The sequence below is a fragment of the Maylandia zebra genome, linkage group LG11 (assembly GCF_041146795.1).
Source record: "Maylandia zebra isolate NMK-2024a linkage group LG11, Mzebra_GT3a, whole genome shotgun sequence".
Lineage (NCBI taxonomy): Eukaryota > Metazoa > Chordata > Actinopteri > Cichliformes > Cichlidae > Maylandia > Maylandia zebra.
In genome coordinates, this window is record NC_135177.1 from 21382431 (window position 1) to 21404493 (window position 22063).

General features: G+C 41.3%; 1 protein-coding gene across 2 annotated transcripts; it reads left to right on the plus strand.

The window, feature by feature from the left end:
- The first annotated feature begins 1215 nt into the window (after nt 1-1215).
- On the plus strand, nt 1216-9420 carry nmt2 (N-myristoyltransferase 2). 2 transcript variants are annotated; one of them, XM_004541340.3, is made up of 12 exons: nt 1216-1459; nt 1777-1891; nt 2564-2705; nt 3156-3274; nt 3361-3452; nt 3539-3655; nt 3767-3937; nt 4385-4493; nt 4589-4759; nt 4843-5010; nt 6386-6523; nt 6947-9420. In XM_004541340.3, the coding sequence occupies exons 1-12, from the start codon at nt 1347-1349 to the stop codon at nt 6965-6967; spliced, it is 1476 nt and encodes a 491-aa protein (XP_004541397.1). In that variant the 5' UTR covers nt 1216-1346; the 3' UTR covers nt 6968-9420. The 2 variants fall into 2 exon arrangements, with proteins under 2 accessions (XP_004541397.1, XP_004541396.1); XM_004541339.3 differs by having other exon boundaries at nt 1217-1459; nt 1774-1891.
- The last annotated feature ends 12643 nt before the right edge of the window (nt 9421-22063 follow it).

Here is a 22063-nt window from a genome sequence, read left to right on the forward strand (position 1 = left end):
CATAACGAGTGGTTATTTGAGTTGCTATCAACTCAAAGCAATCTGGCTATGACCTCTGGCCTCTTCATCCAGAAAGCTGCCGCTCACTCGACCATTCTCTGTAAACTCTATAGAGATGGTTGTGTGGAGAAAAATCCCAGTAAATTGCCAGTTTTTTTTAAAGAAACTGTTAAATTGACCTGTCTAGACCAGCCTGTTTACACACAGGGTGGTTCCCGGTGTCAGATTCACTTAAATCACTTTTCTTCTCTATTCTGATGTTCGGCTTGAACTTCAGCAGGTCATCTTGATCATGCTTGCATTCCTAATTGCACCAAACCGCTGCCATTAGATATTTGCATTACAGAGTAGGTGTACCTAACAAAATCGCCGTTGAGCGTAAATTAATGTCCTTTCTGAGGGTAATTTTCACCATTTTTTTAAAACAAATTTATTTGTAGTACTTATCATTATAAAGCTTGAGAACATACAATGGTAAAAACATTTCTCATCTTTATTTTCAGATAGGTCAGATATCTACAAAAACATATCAGTTATACCTCCATGGTCCTGACTACAGCCTTCCATAAGGACACCAACACTCCCAGACTCACTGAGGATGGTTTTTATTAACGGATTAATTAGATTAACTTAAGTAACTGATCGGGATCTGTGTGTTTTTATATGTATTTGATATAAGAAAACTGAATAATCCTAAATGATATCAAATCCCCGAAGTTGCTGTCTAAAACATGCCTTATGCAGCGCAGAGTTGTTATATTTTTGTACATTTAAACAGGTATTTTTATTTAATTGTAACCTTTAGGCTTTTTGTTTCTTCTGCTACATCATCAATTCTTTTCCAGGATGGTTTTGTTTACCTAATTTAAATGTGTTTAAAAATGTTGAAGTAGCAAAAAGTGCTACTTTGCACGTGTTTTTCTCATTGATAGTATGAATTTAGAACACACTTGCTGATAGTCCAGCAGATATCCCAGTATCTAGTTTTAAAAAACTGACAATTTATTTTTACTTTGTATTTTCTTATTTAAAAAAATAATTTTAGATTTTTGTCTTTTTTTTTATTACCTGTAATTTGTAATATGTATTTATTTTCCCTCTCAGTATCAGAAACAAGTGTCTAAAGTGTCTATAACATTTAAATGGCTATATGTTTGAAATAAGGTAAAAGTCTAGTTTGGGTACCACTTGGCTTCATGTTAAAGGCAGCAGCTCAGGTCTGAGTTCCCGCCTTTGGCCTCTAGGCGGCGCGATTTCCTTCGACATTTTCTTTGTTTTTTCCATCTCTCGCCCGCTCCCCGTTAGCTCTGTTAAACGGTGGCTGACTATATTTTTAAAACATTTTTATGATGGCGGAGGACAGTGAATCCGCAGCCAGTCAGCAGAGCCTGGAGCTGGACGACCAGGACACCTGCGGGATAGACGGAGACAACGAGGAGGAGAATGAGCATATGCAAGGGTGAGGGGTGGCCTGTCCGGTCGGCTCGGGGAAACGCAGTAATGATATTCCAGGCAGCCTGCTTGTGAGCGGCTAAGGCAGTGAGCCTGCTAGTATTAGCAGACAGCAAACACAGGCCGTCTTGAACTGTTTATAACGTTGTGACCTCTTTAAAGCTCTCCGACTGAATGACATGGCGGGCAACCATTAAGACAAACCGCTAGCTAGCTAACGTTAAGTAGCTGAGCTGTCATTCGTTGCTATGGTAGCTAACGTTAGCTCTGTGTGCGGGTCTAGCCAGCATCCATCCTCATCGTTTGTTTTCATGTCTGTAGCAGTCCAGGGGGAGAGCTGGGGGCCAAGAGGAAGAAGAAGAAGCAGAAGAGGAAGAAAGAGAAGCCAAGCTCGGGGGGAGCCAAGTCTGACTCTGCCTCGGACTCTCAGGAGATCAAGGTGTGATGGTGATGATGACCCAGTGAAAAGAGTGCACACACCCTTTTTTTAGGGCAGGGGATACAATACAAAACAAGGTTCTTTTAATATCCTGAAAATAAAAGAGGAGGGGTAAGAAAAGGGAAAGCAACAACCCAGAATTCAGCTTGTTTGCCGTCAATGTGTCATGGTCAGTAAGGTTTTTCCAGCCTTGGCATGCTCCCTGTTTGTATTCTGTAATGAGGTTCTAGAATGAGGTAGTTTATTTTGCTAAAAGGATATATCACAAACTTTTAGCCAGCTGTGAGATTTCTACATACTGCATGCTGCTTTAGAAAAATAAACAATAACTACATCCAGACTCTGATGTTCTGATCGGATGAAGAAAGCAAATCAAGCTTAACCAAATGATTTAATGACAGGGACTGTCATATTTGGGTTTTTGCATTTATAATTTAAAGATCATTGACTTCATCAATCATTTATACAGTGACATGATTAATCCGGTTTCTCTTGCTCAGTGGGAGTATAGTGTGTAGGAAAAGACCTGTGTAAACATGACTATAAGACTGTTTATTTACATGCACTCTGATGTTGCCTCTCGTCTACATTTAGATTATTTAAAGCATCCAGTGTTTGGTTGAGTGATACAGACATTAAGTAATCTGTGTATGTGTGCCCGCTTTAAATCAGAACCCTGGGCTGCCCATCCAGAAGCTGCAGGACATCCAAAGAGCTATGGAGCTGCTTTCCTGCCAGGGTCCAGCAAAGAGTATAGATGAGGCAGCCAAGCACAAGTACCAGTTCTGGGATACTCAGCCTGTCCCAAAATTAAGTAAGTACTTAGTTAAATTCATTTAAATGAACTGCACTCCTGTTTAAATTGGTATTATTTCCTCTGTCAACAGAAATTATTTTTCTTTCTGCACCAGCGCCATCTGCTGGTTTTATCTCCTCAGTCTGCTGATTTAGGCCAGTATCTTAGAAACATGTCAGCTGCAATGTACAGTAGGGGTCCATGCATTCCCACTGGGCATGCTCAGCAGCATTAGATCAAGCTGTTTCCATAACAGCCATGACCCAACGAGTCAGGCCTTTGTGCAGCCACAGGCTGTGGGGGTTGACGCAGGACAAACAGCAGCAGATTTATATAAAGTCTGATGCCATCAGCGGTTTTGTGCATTGCTCACAGTTTAAGGACATGGAGTTTTATGAGGTCCCGTGGAAGTGTGGTGATTGGAAGACAGTTGCAAACCTTTGACAAAAGGCTGTGCTATTTTTGTAGATGAAGTTGTGACGAGTCACGGGCCAATTGAGGCTGACAAAGAGAACATCAGACAGGAGCCATATTCTTTACCTCAAGGCTTTATGTGGGACACTTTGGATCTCAGTAATGCAGATGTTGTAAGTGCAGTCTTTGTTCAAAATACACCAATGAGATTAATCAGATTAATCAAAACAGAATGATTTATTGTCACGCTCTTTTGCAGCTGAAGGAATTGTACACGTTGTTAAATGAAAATTATGTGGAGGATGATGATAACATGTTCAGATTTGATTATTCTCCAAACTTTCTTAAATGGTAAGCTTCTTCATGTTTATCACATGATGCAGTACAGTAGCTTTAAATGTATGCGGTTATAATAAAAAGATTTTTTCCCCTCTCAGGGCTTTACGTCCACCTGGCTGGTTACCACAGTGGCATTGCGGAGTGAGAGTGTCTTCAAATAAGAAGCTCGTTGGCTTCATCAGTGCCATCCCTGCAGATATACGAGTCTATGATACGTGAGTGTTCATTACTTATTGTATGCATTTGAGAACAGCAGTGATGGGGAAAGTGTTTTACTCATTCAATCCATCCTTTTGTTTCTTTTCTTTTCTCGCTTGTGGCTCCAGGCTGAAGAGGATGGTAGAAATCAACTTCCTGTGTGTTCATAAGAAGCTGCGTTCAAAGCGCGTTGCTCCTGTGCTCATCAGAGAGATAACAAGGAGAGTGAACTTAGAAGGAATATTTCAGGCCGTATACACCGCTGGAGTTGTGCTGCCTAAACCCGTGTCTACATGCAGGTATGTTATTCACTAGTCACACATGTTAAAATATATAAAACAAGGCACTCTCTTTTCATATAAAATTAAAATACCTTTATACTCATGGCATGGTCATATTTAACTTAAAGCTCTGATGGGGGAAAATTGAGTCTACTCTGAATCTTTTCCACCAGTAAAACTCCACCAGTACTTTACTGGTCAAGTTTTCCACTCTTAACCATAGGTTTGCTATTGGTGGAACAACACTAGAAAGATTCAGCCATTCAGTGCCATGAGAATATAAGCATTTTAATTTTTTAATGAAACAGAGTGCCCTGTTGTTTGTTTGTTTTTTGATATGTTAGCTTATACGTATCTCTTCTAAAGAGCACATCTAGTGGAAGTGTTTTGAATTCAGGAAGCACTCCTTTTTTCTTTTTAATCTTGGTCTCCTGTTTTGTTTTTTTGGGTATTTTTTATCCCCAGGTACTGGCACCGCTCTTTGAACCCTAGAAAGCTTGTGGAAGTTAAATTTTCCCATCTGAGCAGAAACATGACCCTGCAAAGAACCATGAAACTCTACAGACTACCAGATGTAAACACTTACACTCATAAGTCCTGCATCTCGCTGTTCCTCTTGATAGCAGGAACTCTTAGAGATTTTCATTTTGCTCTCTCCACCCTGTGCAGAGCACCAAGACTCCAGGTCTGCGGCCGATGGAAAGGCGCGACGTCGGTCAGGTTACTGAACTGCTACAGAGATACTTGAGACGTTTCCAACTTGCTCCTTCTATGGGAGAGGAGGAGGTGGCTCACTGGTTCTTACCACAGGACAACATAATTGACACATATGTAGTAGAGGTGTGTGGATTCAGATTTGCAGCCTGATGTTGATGGCTCTTCTGCACTTAAAGTGACATTGTTCTTGTTTTTATTTCCCTCAGGGTGCTGGTGGCATTCTCACAGATTTCACTAGTTTCTACACTTTGCCCTCGACTGTGATGCATCACCCTCTCCATAGGAGCCTGAAGGCTGCTTACTCTTTTTACAACATTCATACACAAACCCCGCTACTGGACTTAATGAATGATGCACTGATCCTGGCCAAACTGGTAATCTTACTTTCTGCTTTTAAACACTTGCCAGTACCAAAGACAACAGCTGATGAGATCAGTGACATAAACATAAACAGCAACAAGAAGACGCACGTGTGAGGAGGAAAAAATGGCACAATACAGACCAGACTGATTATATAGATGGATAGATATTTTATTTTATGAATACCAAGATGGTTTATGTACTTTTTTTTTCTTTTTTTTTTTAACGCAAAGCCTTATAAATCATTGGGAGTCAGTGATGTTTGGTTAGATAGATGAGGAGTGAGAGTATGATCCAACATTTTACTTGTGCAGTAGAGGATAAAAGTGAGAGAGACTGACCCGGTCTGATCTTTATTTATTTGAGGCCAGAGCAGGGCTCTGTGCTGAGAACCAAGTTCCATGGTAGTTTTCTATTATCTCAAGTCACTTCCTCTAACATCAGCACTCAAGTTGATTCAGAGTTTCTGGATCTAGATACAAGGACATCTGACCAGTCAAACTTTTTATTGTACCGGAAGCTGAGTGTCTGATTTTACAAATGAAGAGTAAACTGTAATATTAGAAAATATGAAGAGGCTACACACAATAGAGAATGCAGGTGACACAGCTTCTGCAGAAAAGTCAGGGGTGTGAGAGGAAAAACAAAGTTTAGCCTATTTTGATGGCAGAAAGAAAAGCTGACAAAAATGCCAGTTGTGTGAGTTAACAGACTTACTAATATCACAACTTTACCATTAAGAAACACGAGAATCTGATGGGTTATAATCAAGTAGTCCAGTGTTCAGATTTGCATATCGTGGTCTTGTTTTTTGTTTTGCTTTATTTTGTTTTGTTTTTTTTTTCAGCTGCACCCTCCATGGTGTTGAATAGTCTAAGAGCATGTAAAGAACAAACACAAAAACAGAATTCAAATGTAGACTTAGGCTACCTGCGACTGATATGAAGTCAAGTAGAAATGGGTGTCCAGATTATATTCATGATATTATTGATTAAAAAAACTCAAGAAATAAAATTGAACGAAATAAACTGTATTTATTACTAATAAAATGAATGGTGAAGCTATTTTCACAAGACTTGATCAGTCAGTAGGCAATATAACTGGAATATAACTCAGGTTAGGTTTGCAGCACAAGTTACTATGGCGATGTACCCCGAGAAGAAGTGAACCACTTTCATAGTGCAGAAAACTCAGGGGTAACCCCCAAGGTTACTGGGATAAGCTAAAATCCTGCTGCTTCGTAGTACGGGCCTGGTGTCAACCAGCTGGCAAGGCTACTCTGAGCTCTGCATACAAACGCAAACTGAGAGCAGGGTTTCCCCAGATACTTTTGATAATTTTCTTGCTGCTGTGTTAGTTATCATGGTGTTTGTTCTTTGTGTTTAACAGAAAGGTTTTGATGTGTTCAATGCCTTGGACCTAATGGAGAATAAGGTGTTTCTGGAGAAGCTCAAGTTTGGGATAGGAGATGGAAATCTGCAGTATTACCTCTACAACTGGAAATGTCCCCCTATGGACCCTGATAAGGTCAGTCTCAGGTGGTAATCACACACCAACTATTGGTCAGCATCCTGTGATAAGACTCCATGACAATTAGTGGAAAAAGTGGAAATAGTCTTTGGTTCAGATCTCAGTAGAGCTGCTTCTTGTGCCTGATTGTGCAAGCTTCACAGTCAAATAAGTCTATAGCTTTGAAGCAAATCCACAGAGGCCTGATAAGGAGAAATCATCCTCTGACATGATTGAGTATGCCTTAGATCATGGAAGCCTAGTTTTGATTGGGAAAAAACACAGGACTTTTGGAACAATGTCCTTTTGACAAATTAGACCAAAGTGGAGTTTATCAGTGCAAACACCTCATACCAGCAGTCAAGCACGGAGGTAGAGGGTGATGATTTGCAATTGCTTTGCTAGCCTATGATCATAAAAAGTTTGATCTGTGTGTTTCAGGTTGGCCTGGTCCTTCAGTAGCAGCTCTCTTCACGGCAGCTGCATAAACTCGGGAGGCTCTCAGCGATCTCTGGAAATACCTTACCTGGACACGCAGGTGGCCCGAGCTAGACAATGAGAACTGCGACAGTAAATCCAACCTGGCGCCCGAGTGGAGCTTTCACTCGGCACTTGTATCATCAAAAACATTCTCAGTTCACCCGGAGGTGAAAACTCTTAAACCATCCAACATCCTGAATGTGAAGTCATGCTATGCCTGAGATACTCATACGACACAACGCTCCTGACATAAGCGCTCACGTTTAAAACACACACACACACCGGTCTGACACTCGAGGATGCCTTGACATTGTGTATTCTGTTTTAAGTTCTTCTTCCTCAGTAGACACCAATGGACCGGCACGTCATTTAACTTTACTTACGTGGAACTATGTAAATGATAATCAACTAAGCAAGCAAGACCTGACATAATTAACAACTGTTGTAATTTTATTTATCCTGTCCATACAGTTACTGTTCCCAAACCCCTTTCTTCTCCTCCTTTCTGCTCCTGCTGCACTTATTTTTGCTCCAGTTTCATATCAGTGCGGTCAGTCGAGTGTCTCTGCTGGCTGTTTTGGGCCTCAGTAGAATTAGAAATGCTGATCTTAACTTTTAAAATGACAAACTGCAAACACTGAGAGGGAGGAAAAAAGGATTCATCCCACTGGTGCATTGATATACATGTGCTTTGTTAAAGAGCATATGGTAGTTAATTGTACATTTAAAGGCAGATCATATTTATTTGTGTAGTGTGAGTTTGAGGGGTTTGGGAGGGCTGATCCAAAGTATTCTCCTCATGAGTAGCTTAGAAGTCACCGAGTTTGTTCAAAGTGTTTGGGGGTTTGTTTATTTTTTTTAATGAATGTATTGCAGAGACGAAGCACAATTACTCCGTTCTTAAACATACAAAATAAATGGGTCCTCGTTTCAAATCAGATGGGATTGCCCTAGAATCTGAACAGCCATGTTTTTTTTATGAAAGACGGGCGCAGTTTTCACCTTATAAAACCGTTTCTAGAGCTGGCGTTTTTTAATACATTAAAACAACATGTTTGGTTGTACACTCTTTGTAGTAACAAACCCAAGCGTAGGGTTGTTTGCATGTCAGTGGTGTGCTGTCCAGTTAGTAAAGCTGTTCAGTTAGAAGTAATAGGAGCTGGTCTGGTCAGTGCATAAGCAGGGCAGTGAGAATGACGCCGGTGAACGTGGGGAAAAACTTCGATTTTATACAAAAAAATTTAAAGTTTCTGTTTAGAGCCAGGTTTAAAAAAAATGAGGTTTATTTACTATGGAAGGACTCTGTTCAGCAGCGGTTAAAGCAAACAGGGCACATCTTCTGTTACTTTGGTCACTGCCACCCACAGCAGTGGATAAACTGCTCTGTGCTTATTAAACAAAGGACTTGTTTAATCACGGGTGCAGTGGCATCAGCTTGAAGTGTCCTCTCCTCCAGATCCGCTTTCATTGACTTCTCTGGGTTTATTTTTTTTAATGATACTGTATTTTGTGTATGTTTGTTTTTTTTCTACATGTGTTGTGCAGCTAAGTGCGTGAAACGGTTGTGATATTTATAACTGTACCTTCTTTTTCTTTTTTTTAATGTCTTACATCATTTCTTTCCTCCTTTTCAGTATTTAAAACAAACATCACTGTCAGATTTGTGATTTAAGAGCTGGATGAGGATCTTTGATAAAACTGTTTTATTTTTTTGTCTGTGGTGGAGCTGCTGGTTAATTTAAATGTTCTAGTTCCTTAATGTTCACGGGGCTCTGCGTAACTTGCAAGGTAAAGAGGCTGCTTTTTATTTTAATGACTTTATTGTTAATATTTGATGTACTTTTCTAATCATCCCTTTATAGATTAGCCAGAAGAGGATAAATATTTGTCCTGTTGGTGCTTCAGGGCTCAAAGATGTTGTTGTTCTTTTTAAAAATCACTTAAAGGTTGAATGACGTTATCTTCTACAAACGTGTTCCTGGCATTAATTTAACTGAGAGTGGGTCGCTGGGTCAAAGCTGTGTGCCTCATGGATGTTGCTGTGTCACAGATGTGTTGCTTGCAGCTGTCTGAATGAACTGTGAGCATGTCTGTTTCGCTGCTGCATTGATTTATAGCATCAATGTTTCTAGCCACGCCCTTTAGCGAGAACTCTGTCAGAAGTACCTGCCTTATTTAAAGGTTGTTTTTCGGTTTTTTTGGTTTTTTTAAGGTTTGGAGGTGGGGTGAGGGAGGGTGTACTTTTGAAATGTCATAAAGCTTTCTCTAACTGAAGAACAATATTTTTATTCGATTCCATTGTAAGCTGTGAAAAAGCTGAAGAACTTGTACCAGCATCATTTAGACATGACCCCATGCAAATAACAATCTGTTTCAACACACGTCGGCTATACCAGCATGGATATTTGATTGAATAAACTCACTTTAAAAAGGAACACGAGTCATGACTCCTTTATGACGCACTGCAGGAAACACTTTTTCACAGCACATATTTTGAATTTAAGTATTTGTAATTCAGGCACCACAGTGGTTAGCACTATTGCCTCACAGCAAAAAGGTCCTCAGTTCAATTCCACCATCAGGCTGGGATCTTTTCTATTTATTAATACTAATTTTATTAGAAATAAGTAATGGAGCTGATATTTTGTTTGGGATGTGTGGTGTTATGTCTGTGTCTGCAGAGGCAATGTCATTTCCTGCAAAGGATTAATAAAGAATCTTTCTATCGATCTTAATCTTTCCCCTCCAGCCATCGATTTTCTGCTTATCCGGGTCACGGGAGCAGCAGTCTAAGCAGAGGCACTCAGACCTCCCTTCCCAGGAGGGCATCAAGACATTCCCAATTCAACCAAGTGATGTAATCTCCCAGTACCTTTGTCCATCTATAGATATTTACAGCAAACTAAACTTGGAAAATGATCATTAAGTTGGCTCATTTTTGCCTATGAGGTCTAAAACTTCTGCTTACATTTCAACATGAATGTACTACTACTTTCTACTTAGTACCCGAGTAATCCAGCAGAACAGCTCCAAGATGGTGGTGGTGTAAAGGCAGCCCTCTCTATGATATAGAGGAAATATATTTCATTTGAGGGTCAAATATTACAAGCTCCATTTAAAACAAACAGCACTATCAAAATACCAGGAAAAACGTAATTGCCTTTATAAAAAACAATGTGTGCAGACCAGCTTTAATTGTGGACAAATTGAAATTCAAACTTCAGTCAGGTATAAATATACCCAAACGGTATATTTATTTTTTTTCTTTCCACCAAAGTAAATATGATTCAATAGATTTTTGTAATTCCACGAAAAATCACCTTGCCCGGTGGGCCGATGGCCAGTCCAGCTATGGTCATTACGAGGGAAATTTCTTTTGCAGTTTGTCTGAAAAGATGGACTTGCGCTTCGGGATCCTTTAAACATCATCAGGCGCGTTGCTACGCGCTGTCTGTCCTGTCTGTGAGCTCACAAAGCAGCAGTACGGGGATGAATGACGTCACACACATGGATCCTCTGTCGGAATATAGTAAAACCGAGGATGGTTGGTTAGTTGGCTTAGTCCTCCTTTGATCGAATCAAAGGATCAAAGGATCGAAGAGAGCTGACGTCATGGCTGACGTCACGGTCGCTGCCAGAAAAATCTATAAATAGACCCCAGTTTCTTTAACTCGGCATTTCAAGAAACACCTTGTTGTTTTCGCAAGCCAGGAATCCTTGGGAAAGAGAACAGTTTAACACTGAAATTATTCAGTTAGCGGTTTTGTTTTGTTTTTTGCGAAACTTTTATAGAAATGTCACAGGAACCGTCCAGCAATTCAGTGTCTCACAGAGAAACGAGAGAGGAAGGACCGTCCAACTCAGGGGAGAGAGGAATAGTCCAGGGCATGGAGCCCAAAAAGAAAATTCGCATAAGCGAGATAGAGGGGGTGCCCGTAAAAATAACACTGCAGATTGGAGCACTTGAGCAAAATGTGCATGAACTTGAGGAAACGCAAGAGTTTCTCCTTGAACAGAACAACACCATTGTTGTTCAGCTGTCCAAGGCTGAAAGCGAGAGAAATGAACTAAAGAAACGGAATGCAGATCTCGAGAAAGCTTTGAAAACTATTAAGGGTCAAGTGGAAGAATTACAGTTTTCAAAAACCAAAAATGCTGCTGAACCTGAGGGACTTGAGACTCCTGTTGCTCAACCACCTCAGGATGAGGTTCAGGGTACTGGTATGTGGCATCGTGGTGCCAAATGCCTACTTAAAGTAGGTTTAGGTCTTGCCACAGCGGCCCTTATTGTTCCTGCAGCTTTCTGGGTCTTCTCAAAGATGTCCACCTGACGTGAATGACCCAGCTGCTCCCTGTGGCATTGTGTTTATAACTGATGCGCACCTGCGGACCACTTATGTGCACCCCTGTTTATAATCTTGTGAAAGACGCACGACAGACCTGACCATATACTCGTGTTTTTCATCATCTACTTTTATTACTACAGGTTTACCACTACAGATGGCTGCAGCTTTGCAGCTCACAGCCACACACAGTAACAACAACAACACAGCAGGACCTAGTTCAGCCTTTAAACCAGCAAGGCATGATTGCAGATTGGCGCTCAGGTGCGTCCACCTCCCCTGCTTTCCAACCACGGTCCACCAACTACACCAACCTCCGATAACTATGCAGTGCTCTCCTTTAAGTTTTATTTTGCCCCTCACCCCCCAACCAGTCGCGGCAGATGACTGCCCCTTCTTGAACCTGGTTCTGCCTCAGGTTTCTTCCTGTGAAAGGGAGTTTTTCCTGGCCACCGTTGCCCAGTGCTTGTTCATAGGGGATCATTTGATTGTTGGGGTTTATTCTTTAAAATGTCATTTTATTTAAATTATTTCAGGTGAGGGGTTCACTTGATAGGGAGCACAAAAAGCTGCAAATAAAAAAAAAAAAAAAAAGGTGTATTTAGCTGCAAATCAAAAATTAAAAAAAACAAATATTAAATTTCCCTACTGCTTCGTTTATTTACTTAAAAGAACAGCTTTAAATTTTGTGTGATAGTGTCATGGCCCTTGGTCAAGTGATCCAGGGTTTATCTTTTGGACTGTGTGAATCTGGTTTAATTTGTGTCCTTTGATTTAATAGTATTCATGGTTCTGTTTCTCATCTCCCATGTGTCCATGTTGCTTTTGTATGTCGTGTCTCTTTAGCCGCCGCAGCAGTGGGCGGGCACATCCACATCATCCACGTCGCCGCCAACATACGTTGTATGTTTAGACCATTTATATCATTTGACATCCACAGGACATAGAGGTTCGAAAGACACTGAGTCATGCAATACCTTTAATGAGAATACTGTCAGTGAACACTGATGAGCTTCTGCTTCTTTAATGAGCCATAATTCTCATTAAAGAAGCAGGTTGGCTCATAAAGTGCTCTGTAGTTATCTAATGCAACTGCCATTTGTTTCAGGACATAACCACAATCTGTAATCAACACAGGGTTTATTGAACTGTCGGCTGTGCAGACAACATGGCACGCATGAAAAATGGGTAAGGACATTTTGTGAACACTCATAGTTGATGTCTTAATTATGGGAATAGCTACTATGTAATTGATGCTTCCTATTCTATCAGATAAGGTGCACCTTGTGTGGAAGTTAAGTTGGCTCATTTTTGCCTATGAGGTCTAAAACTTCTGCTTACATTTCAACATGAATGTACTACTACTTTCTACTTAGTACCCGAGTAATCCAGCAGAACAGCTCCAAGATGGTGGTGGTGTAAAGGCAGCCCTCTCTATGATATAGAGGAAATATATTTCATTTGAGGGTCAAATATTACAAGCTCCATTTAAAACAAACAGCACTATCAAAATACCAGGAAAAACGTAATTGCCTTTAAAAAAAACAATGTGTGCAGACCAGCTTTAATTGTGGACAAATTGAAATTCAAACTTCAGTCAGGTATAAATATACCCAAACGGTATATTTATTTTTTTTCTTTCCACCAAAGTAAATATGATTCAATAGATTTTTGTAATTCCACGAAAAATCACCTTGCCCGGTGGGCCGATGGCCAGTCCAGCTATGGTCATTACGAGGGAAATTTCTTTTGCAGTTTGTCTGAAAAGATGGACTTGCGCTTCGGGATCCTTTAAACATCATCAGGCGCGTTGCTACGCGCTGTCTGTCCTGTCTGTGAGCTCACAAAGCAGCAGTACGGGGATGAATGACGTCACACACATGGATCCTCTGTCGGAATATAGTAAAACCGAGGACGGTTGGTTAGTTGGCTTAGTCCTCCTTTGATCGAATCAAAGGATCAAAGGATCGAAGAGAGCTGACGTCATGGCTGACGTCACGGTCGCTGCCAGAAAAATCTATAAATAGACCCCAGTTTCTTTAACTCGGCATTTCAAGAAACACCTTGTTGTTTTCGCAAGCCAGGAATCCTTGGGAAAGAGAACAGTTTAACACTGAAATTATTCAGTTAGCGGTTTTGTTTTGTTTTTTGCGAAACTTTTATAGAAATGTCACAGGAACCGTCCAGCAATTCAGTGTCTCACAGAGAAACGAGAGAGGAAGGACCGTCCAACTCAGGGGAGAGAGGAATAGTCCAGGGCATGGAGCCCAAAAAGAAAATTCGCATAAGCGAGATAGAGGGGGTGCCCGTAAAGATAACACTGCAGATTGGAGCACTTGAGCAAAATGTGCATGAACTTGAGGAAACGCAAGAGTTTCTCCTTGAACAGAACAACACCATTGTTGTTCAGCTGTCCAAGGCTGAAAGCGAGAGAAATGAACTAAAGAAACGGAATGCAGATCTCGAGAAAGCTTTGAAAACTATTAAGGGTCAAGTGGAAGAATTACAGTTTTCAAAAACCAAAAATGCTGCTGAACCTGAGGGACTTGAGACTCCTGTTGCTCAACCACCTCAGGATGAGGTTCAGGGTACTGGTATGTGGCATCGTGGTGCCAAATGCCTACTTAAAGTAGGTTTAGGTCTTGCCACAGCGGCCCTTATTGTTCCTGCAGCTTTCTGGGTCTTCTCAAAGATGTCCACCTGACGTGAATGACCCAGCTGCTCCCTGTGGCATTGTGTTTATAACTGATGCGCACCTGCGGACCACTTATGTGCACCCCTGTTTATAATCTTGTGAAAGACGCACGACAGACCTGACCATATACTCGTGTTTTTCATCATCTACTTTTATTACTACAGGTTTACCACTACAGATGGCTGCAGCTTTGCAGCTCACAGCCACACACAGTAACAACAACAACACAGCAGGACCTAGTTCAGCCTTTAAACCAGCAAGGCATGATTGCAGATTGGCGCTCAGGTGCGTCCACCTCCCCTGCTTTCCAACCACGGTCCACCAACTACACCAACCTCCGATAACTATGCAGTGCTCTCCTTTAAGTTTTATTTTGCCCCTCACCCCCCAACCAGTCGCGGCAGATGACTGCCCCTTCTTGAACCTGGTTCTGCCTCAGGTTTCTTCCTGTGAAAGGGAGTTTTTCCTGGCCACCGTTGCCCAGTGCTTGTTCATAGGGGATCATTTGATTGTTGGGGTTTATTCTTTAAAATGTCATTTTATTTAAATTATTTCAGGTGAGGGGTTCACTTGATAGGGAGCACAAAAAGCTGCAAATAAAAAAAAAAAAAAAAGGTGTATTTAGCTGCAAATCAAAAATTAAAAAAAACAAATATTAAATTTCCCTACTGCTTCGTTTATTTACTTAAAAGAACAGCTTTAAATTTTGTGTGATAGTGTCATGGCCCTTGGTCAAGTGATCCAGGGTTTATCTTTTGGACTGTGTGAATCTGGTTTAATTTGTGTCCTTTGATTTAATAGTATTCATGGTTCTGTTTCTCATCTCCCATGTGTCCATGTTGCTTTTGTATGTCGTGTCTCTTTAGCCGCCGCAGCAGTGCGCGGGCACATCCACATCATCCACGTCGCCGCCAACATACGTTGTATGTTTAGACCATTTATATCATTTGACATCCACAGGACATAGAGGTTCGAAAGACACTGAGTCATGCAATACCTTTAATGAGAATACTGTCAGTGAACACTGATGAGCTTCTGCTTCTTTAATGAGCCATAATTCTCATTAAAGAAGCAGGTTGGCTCATAAAGTGCTCTGTAGTTATCTAATGCAACTGCCATTTGTTTCAGGACATAACCACAATCTGTAATCAACACAGGGTTTATTGAACTGTCGGCTGTGCAGACAACATGGCACGCATGAAAAATGGGTAAGGACATTTTGTGAACACTCATAGTTGATGTCTTAATTATGGGAATAGCTACTATGTAATTGATGCTTCCTATTCTATCAGATAAGGTGCACCTTGTGTGGAAGTTAAGTTGGCTCATTTTTGCCTATGAGGTCTAAAACTTCTGCTTACATTTCAACATGAATGTACTACTACTTTCTACTTAGTACCCGAGTAATCCAGCAGAACAGCTCCAAGATGGTGGTGGTGTAAAGGCAGCCCTCTCTATGATATAGAGGAAATATATTTCATTTGAGGGTCAAATATTACAAGCTCCATTTAAAACAAACAGCACTATCAAAATACCAGGAAAAACGTAATTGCCTTTAAAAAAAAACAATGTGTGCAGACCAGCTTTAATTGTGGACAAATTGAAATTCAAACTTCAGTCAGGTATAAATATACCCAAACGGTATATTTATTTTTTTTCTTTCCACCAAAGTAAATATGATTCAATAGATTTTTGTAATTCCACGAAAAATCACCTTGCCCGGTGGGCCGATGGCCAGTCCAGCTATGGTCATTACGAGGGAAATTTCTTTTGCAGTTTGTCTGAAAAGATGGACTTGCGCTTCGGGATCCTTTAAACATCATCAGGCGCGTTGCTACGCGCTGTCTGTCCTGTCTGTGAGCTCACAAAGCAGCAGTACGGGGATGAATGACGTCACACACATGGATCCTCTGTCGGAATATAGTAAAACCGAGGACGGTTGGTTAGTTGGCTTAGTCCTCCTTTGATCGAATCAAAGGATCAAAGGATCGAAGAGAGCTGACGTCATGGCTGACGTCACGGTCGCTGCCAGAAAAATCTATAAATAGACCCCAGTTTCTTTAACTCGGCATTTCAAGAAACACCTTGTTGTTTTCGCAAGCCAGGAATCCTTGGGAAAGAGAACAGTTTAACACTGAAATTATTCAGTTAGCGGTTTTGTTTTGTTTTTTGCGAAACTTTTATAGAAATGTCACAGGAACCGTCCAGCAATTCAGTGTCTCACAGAGAAACGAGAGAGGAAGGACCGTCCAACTCAGGGGAGAGAGGAATAGTCCAGGGCATGGAGCCCAAAAAGAAAATTCGCATAAGCGAGATAGAGGGGGTGCCCGTAAAGATAACACTGCAGATTGGAGCACTTGAGCAAAATGTGCATGAACTTGAGGAAACGCAAGAGTTTCTCCTTGAACAGAACAACACCATTGTTGTTCAGCTGTCCAAGGCTGAAAGCGAGAGAAATGAACTAAAGAAACGGAATGCAGATCTCGAGAAAGCTTTGAAAACTATTAAGGGTCAAGTGGAAGAATTACAGTTTTCAAAAACCAAAAATGCTGCTGAACCTGAGGGACTTGAGACTCCTGTTGCTCAACCACCTCAGGATGAGGTTCAGGGTACTGGTATGTGGCATCGTGGTGCCAAATGCCTACTTAAAGTAGGTTTAGGTCTTGCCACAGCGGCCCTTATTGTTCCTGCAGCTTTCTGGGTCTTCTCAAAGATGTCCACCTGACGTGAATGACCCAGCTGCTCCCTGTGGCATTGTGTTTATAACTGATGCGCACCTGCGGACCACTTATGTGCATCCCTGTTTATAATCTTGTGAAAGACGCACGACAGACCTGACCATATACTCGTGTTTTTCATCATCTACTTTTATTACTACAGGTTTACCACTACAGATGGCTGCAGCTTTGCAGCTCACAGTAACAACAACAACACAGCAGGACCTAGTTCAGCCTTTAAACCAGCAAGGCATGATTGCAGATTGGCGCTCAGGTGCGTCCACCTCCCCTGCTTTCCAACCACGGTCCACCAACTACACCAACCTCCGATAACTATGCAGTGCTCTCCTTTAAGTTTTATTTTGCCCCTCACCCCCCAACCAGTCGCGGCAGATGACTGCCCCTTCTTGAACCTGGTTCTGCCTCAGGTTTCTTCCTGTGAAAGGGAGTTTTTCCTGGCCACCGTTGCCCAGTGCTTGTTCATAGGGGATCATTTGATTGTTGGGGTTTATTCTTTAAAATGTCATTTTATTTAAATTATTTCAGGTGAGGGGTTCACTTGATAGGGAGCACAAAAAGCTGCAAATAAAAACAAATTAAAAAAAAGGTGTATTTAGCTGCAAATCAAAAATAAAAAAAAAACAAATATTAAATTTCCCTACTGCTTCGTTTATTTACTTAAAAGAACAGCTTTAAATTTTGTGTGATAGTGTCATGGCCCTTGGTCAAGTGATCCAGGGTTTATCTTTTGGACTGTGTGAATCTGGTTTAATTTGTGTCCTTTGATTTAATAGTATTCATGGTTCTGTTTCTCATCTCCCATGTGTCCATGTTGCTTTTGTATGTCGTGTCTCTTTAGCCGCCGCAGCAGTGGGCGGGCACATCCACATCATCCACGTCGCCGCCAACATACGTTGTATGTTTAGACCATTTATATCATTTGACATCCACAGGACATAGAGGTTCGAAAGACACTGAGTCATGCAATACCTTTAATGAGAATACTGTCAGTGAACACTGATGAGCTTCTGCTTCTTTAATGAGCCATAATTCTCATTAAAGAAGCAGGTTGGCTCATAAAGTGCTCTGTAGTTATCTAATGCAACTGCCATTTGTTTCAGGACATAACCACAATCTGTAATCAACACAGGGTTTATTGAACTGTCGGCTGTGCAGACAACATGGCACGCATGAAAAATGGGTAAGGACATTTTGTGAACACTCATAGTTGATGTCTTAATTATGGGAATAGCTACTATGTAATTGATGCTTCCTATTCTATCAGATAAGGTGCACCTTGTGTGGAAGTTAAGTTGGCTCATTTTTGCCTATGAGGTCTAAAACTTCTGCTTACATTTCAACATGAATGTACTACTACTTTCTACTTAGTACCCGAGTAATCCAGCAGAACAGCTCCAAGATGGTGGTGGTGTAAAGGCAGCCCTCTCTATGATATAGAGGAAATATATTTCATTTGAGGGTCAAATATTACAAGCTCCATTTAAAACAAACAGCACTATCAAAATACCAGGAAAAACGTAATTGCCTTTAAAAAAAACAATGTGTGCAGACCAGCTTTAATTGTGGACAAATTGAAATTCAAACTTCAGTCAGGTATAAATATACCCAAACGGTATATTTATTTTTTTTCTTTCCACCAAAGTAAATATGATTCAATAGATTTTTGTAATTCCACGAAAAATCACCTTGCCCGGTGGGCCGATGGCCAGTCCAGCTATGGTCATTACGAGGGAAATTTCTTTTGCAGTTTGTCTGAAAAGATGGACTTGCGCTTCGGGATCCTTTAAACATCATCAGGCGCGTTGCTACGCGCTGTCTGTCCTGTCTGTGAGCTCACAAAGCAGCAGTACGGGGATGAATGACGTCACACACATGGATCCTCTGTCGGAATATAGTAAAACCGAGGACGGTTGGTTAGTTGGCTTAGTCCTCCTTTGATCGAATCAAAGGATCAAAGGATCGAAGAGAGCTGACGTCATGGCTGACGTCACGGTCGCTGCCAGAAAAATCTATAAATAGACCCCAGTTTCTTTAACTCGGCATTTCAAGAAACACCTTGTTGTTTTCGCAAGCCAGGAATCCTTGGGAAAGAGAACAGTTTAACACTGAAATTATTCAGTTAGCGGTTTTGTTTTGTTTTTTGCGAAACTTTTATAGAAATGTCACAGGAACCGTCCAGCAATTCAGTGTCTCACAGAGAAACGAGAGAGGAAGGACCGTCCAACTCAGGGGAGAGAGGAATAGTCCAGGGCATGGAGCCCAAAAAGAAAATTCGCATAAGCGAGATAGAGGGGGTGCCCGTAAAGATAACACTGCAGATTGGAGCACTTGAGCAAAATGTGCATGAACTTGAGGAAACGCAAGAGTTTCTCCTTGAACAGAACAACACCATTGTTGTTCAGCTGTCCAAGGCTGAAAGCGAGAGAAATGAACTAAAGAAACGGAATGCAGATCTCGAGAAAGCTTTGAAAACTATTAAGGGTCAAGTGGAAGAATTACAGTTTTCAAAAACCAAAAATGCTGCTGAACCTGAGGGACTTGAGACTCCTGTTGCTCAACCACCTCAGGATGAGGTTCAGGGTACTGGTATGTGGCATCGTGGTGCCAAATGCCTACTTAAAGTAGGTTTAGGTCTTGCCACAGCGGCCCTTATTGTTCCTGCAGCTTTCTGGGTCTTCTCAAAGATGTCCACCTGACGTGAATGACCCAGCTGCTCCCTGTGGCATTGTGTTTATAACTGATGCGCACCTGCGGACCACTTATGTGCACCCCTGTTTATAATCTTGTGAAAGACGCACGACAGACCTGACCATATACTCGTGTTTTTCATCATCTACTTTTATTACTACAGGTTTACCACTACAGATGGCTGCAGCTTTGCAGCTCACAGCCACACACAGTAACAACAACAACACAGCAGGACCTAGTTCAGCCTTTAAACCAGCAAGGCATGATTGCAGATTGGCGCTCAGGTGCGTCCACCTCCCCTGCTTTCCAACCACGGTCCACCAACTACACCAACCTCCGATAACTATGCAGTGCTCTCCTTTAAGTTTTATTTTGCCCCTCACCCCCCAACCAGTCGCGGCAGATGACTGCCCCTTCTTGAACCTGGTTCTGCCTCAGGTTTCTTCCTGTGAAAGGGAGTTTTTCCTGGCCACCGTTGCCCAGTGCTTGTTCATAGGGGATCATTTGATTGTTGGGGTTTATTCTTTAAAATGTCATTTTATTTAAATTATTTCAGGTGAGGGGTTCACTTGATAGGGAGCACAAAAAGCTGCAAATAAAAAAAAAAAAAAAAAGGTGTATTTAGCTGCAAATCAAAAATTAAAAAAAACAAATATTAAATTTCCCTACTGCTTCGTTTATTTACTTAAAAGAACAGCTTTAAATTTTGTGTGATAGTGTCATGGCCCTTGGTCAAGTGATCCAGGGTTTATCTTTTGGACTGTGTGAATCTGGTTTAATTTGTGTCCTTTGATTTAATAGTATTCATGGTTCTGTTTCTCATCTCCCATGTGTCCATGTTGCTTTTGTATGTCGTGTCTCTTTAGCCGCCGCAGCAGTGCGCGGGCACATCCACATCATCCACGTCGCCGCCAACATACGTTGTATGTTTAGACCATTTATATCATTTGACATCCACAGGACATAGAGGTTCGAAAGACACTGAGTCATGCAATACCTTTAATGAGAATACTGTCAGTGAACACTGATGAGCTTCTGCTTCTTTAATGAGCCATAATTCTCATTAAAGAAGCAGGTTGGCTCATAAAGTGCTCTGTAGTTATCTAATGCAACTGCCATTTGTTTCAGGACATAACCACAATCTGTAATCAACACAGGGTTTATTGAACTGTCGGCTGTGCAGACAACATGGCACGCATGAAAAATGGGTAAGGACATTTTGTGAACACTCATAGTTGATGTCTTAATTATGGGAATAGCTACTATGTAATTGATGCTTCCTATTCTATCAGATAAGGTGCACCTTGTGTGGAAGTTAAGTTGGCTCATTTTTGCCTATGAGGTCTAAAACTTCTGCTTACATTTCAACATGAATGTACTACTACTTTCTACTTAGTACCCGAGTAATCCAGCAGAACAGCTCCAAGATGGTGGTGGTGTAAAGGCAGCCCTCTCTATGATATAGAGGAAATATATTTCATTTGAGGGTCAAATATTACAAGCTCCATTTAAAACAAACAGCACTATCAAAATACCAGGAAAAACGTAATTGCCTTTAAAAAAAAACAATGTGTGCAGACCAGCTTTAATTGTGGACAAATTGAAATTCAAACTTCAGTCAGGTATAAATATACCCAAACGGTATATTTATTTTTTTTCTTTCCACCAAAGTAAATATGATTCAATAGATTTTTGTAATTCCACGAAAAATCACCTTGCCCGGTGGGCCGATGGCCAGTCCAGCTATGGTCATTACGAGGGAAATTTCTTTTGCAGTTTGTCTGAAAAGATGGACTTGCGCTTCGGGATCCTTTAAACATCATCAGGCGCGTTGCTACGCGCTGTCTGTCCTGTCTGTGAGCTCACAAAGCAGCAGTACGGGGATGAATGACGTCACACACATGGATCCTCTGTCGGAATATAGTAAAACCGAGGACGGTTGGTTAGTTGGCTTAGTCCTCCTTTGATCGAATCAAAGGATCAAAGGATCGAAGAGAGCTGACGTCATGGCTGACGTCACGGTCGCTGCCAGAAAAATCTATAAATAGACCCCAGTTTCTTTAACTCGGCATTTCAAGAAACACCTTGTTGTTTTCGCAAGCCAGGAATCCTTGGGAAAGAGAACAGTTTAACACTGAAATTATTCAGTTAGCGGTTTTGTTTTGTTTTTTGCGAAACTTTTATAGAAATGTCACAGGAACCGTCCAGCAATTCAGTGTCTCACAGAGAAACGAGAGAGGAAGGACCGTCCAACTCAGGGGAGAGAGGAATAGTCCAGGGCATGGAGCCCAAAAAGAAAATTCGCATAAGCGAGATAGAGGGGGTGCCCGTAAAGATAACACTGCAGATTGGAGCACTTGAGCAAAATGTGCATGAACTTGAGGAAACGCAAGAGTTTCTCCTTGAACAGAACAACACCATTGTTGTTCAGCTGTCCAAGGCTGAAAGCGAGAGAAATGAACTAAAGAAACGGAATGCAGATCTCGAGAAAGCTTTGAAAACTATTCAGTGTCAAGTGGAAGAATTACAGTTTTCAAAAACCAAAAATGCTGCTGAACCTGAGGGACTTGAGACTCCTGTTGCTCAACCACCTCAGGATGAGGTTCAGGGTACT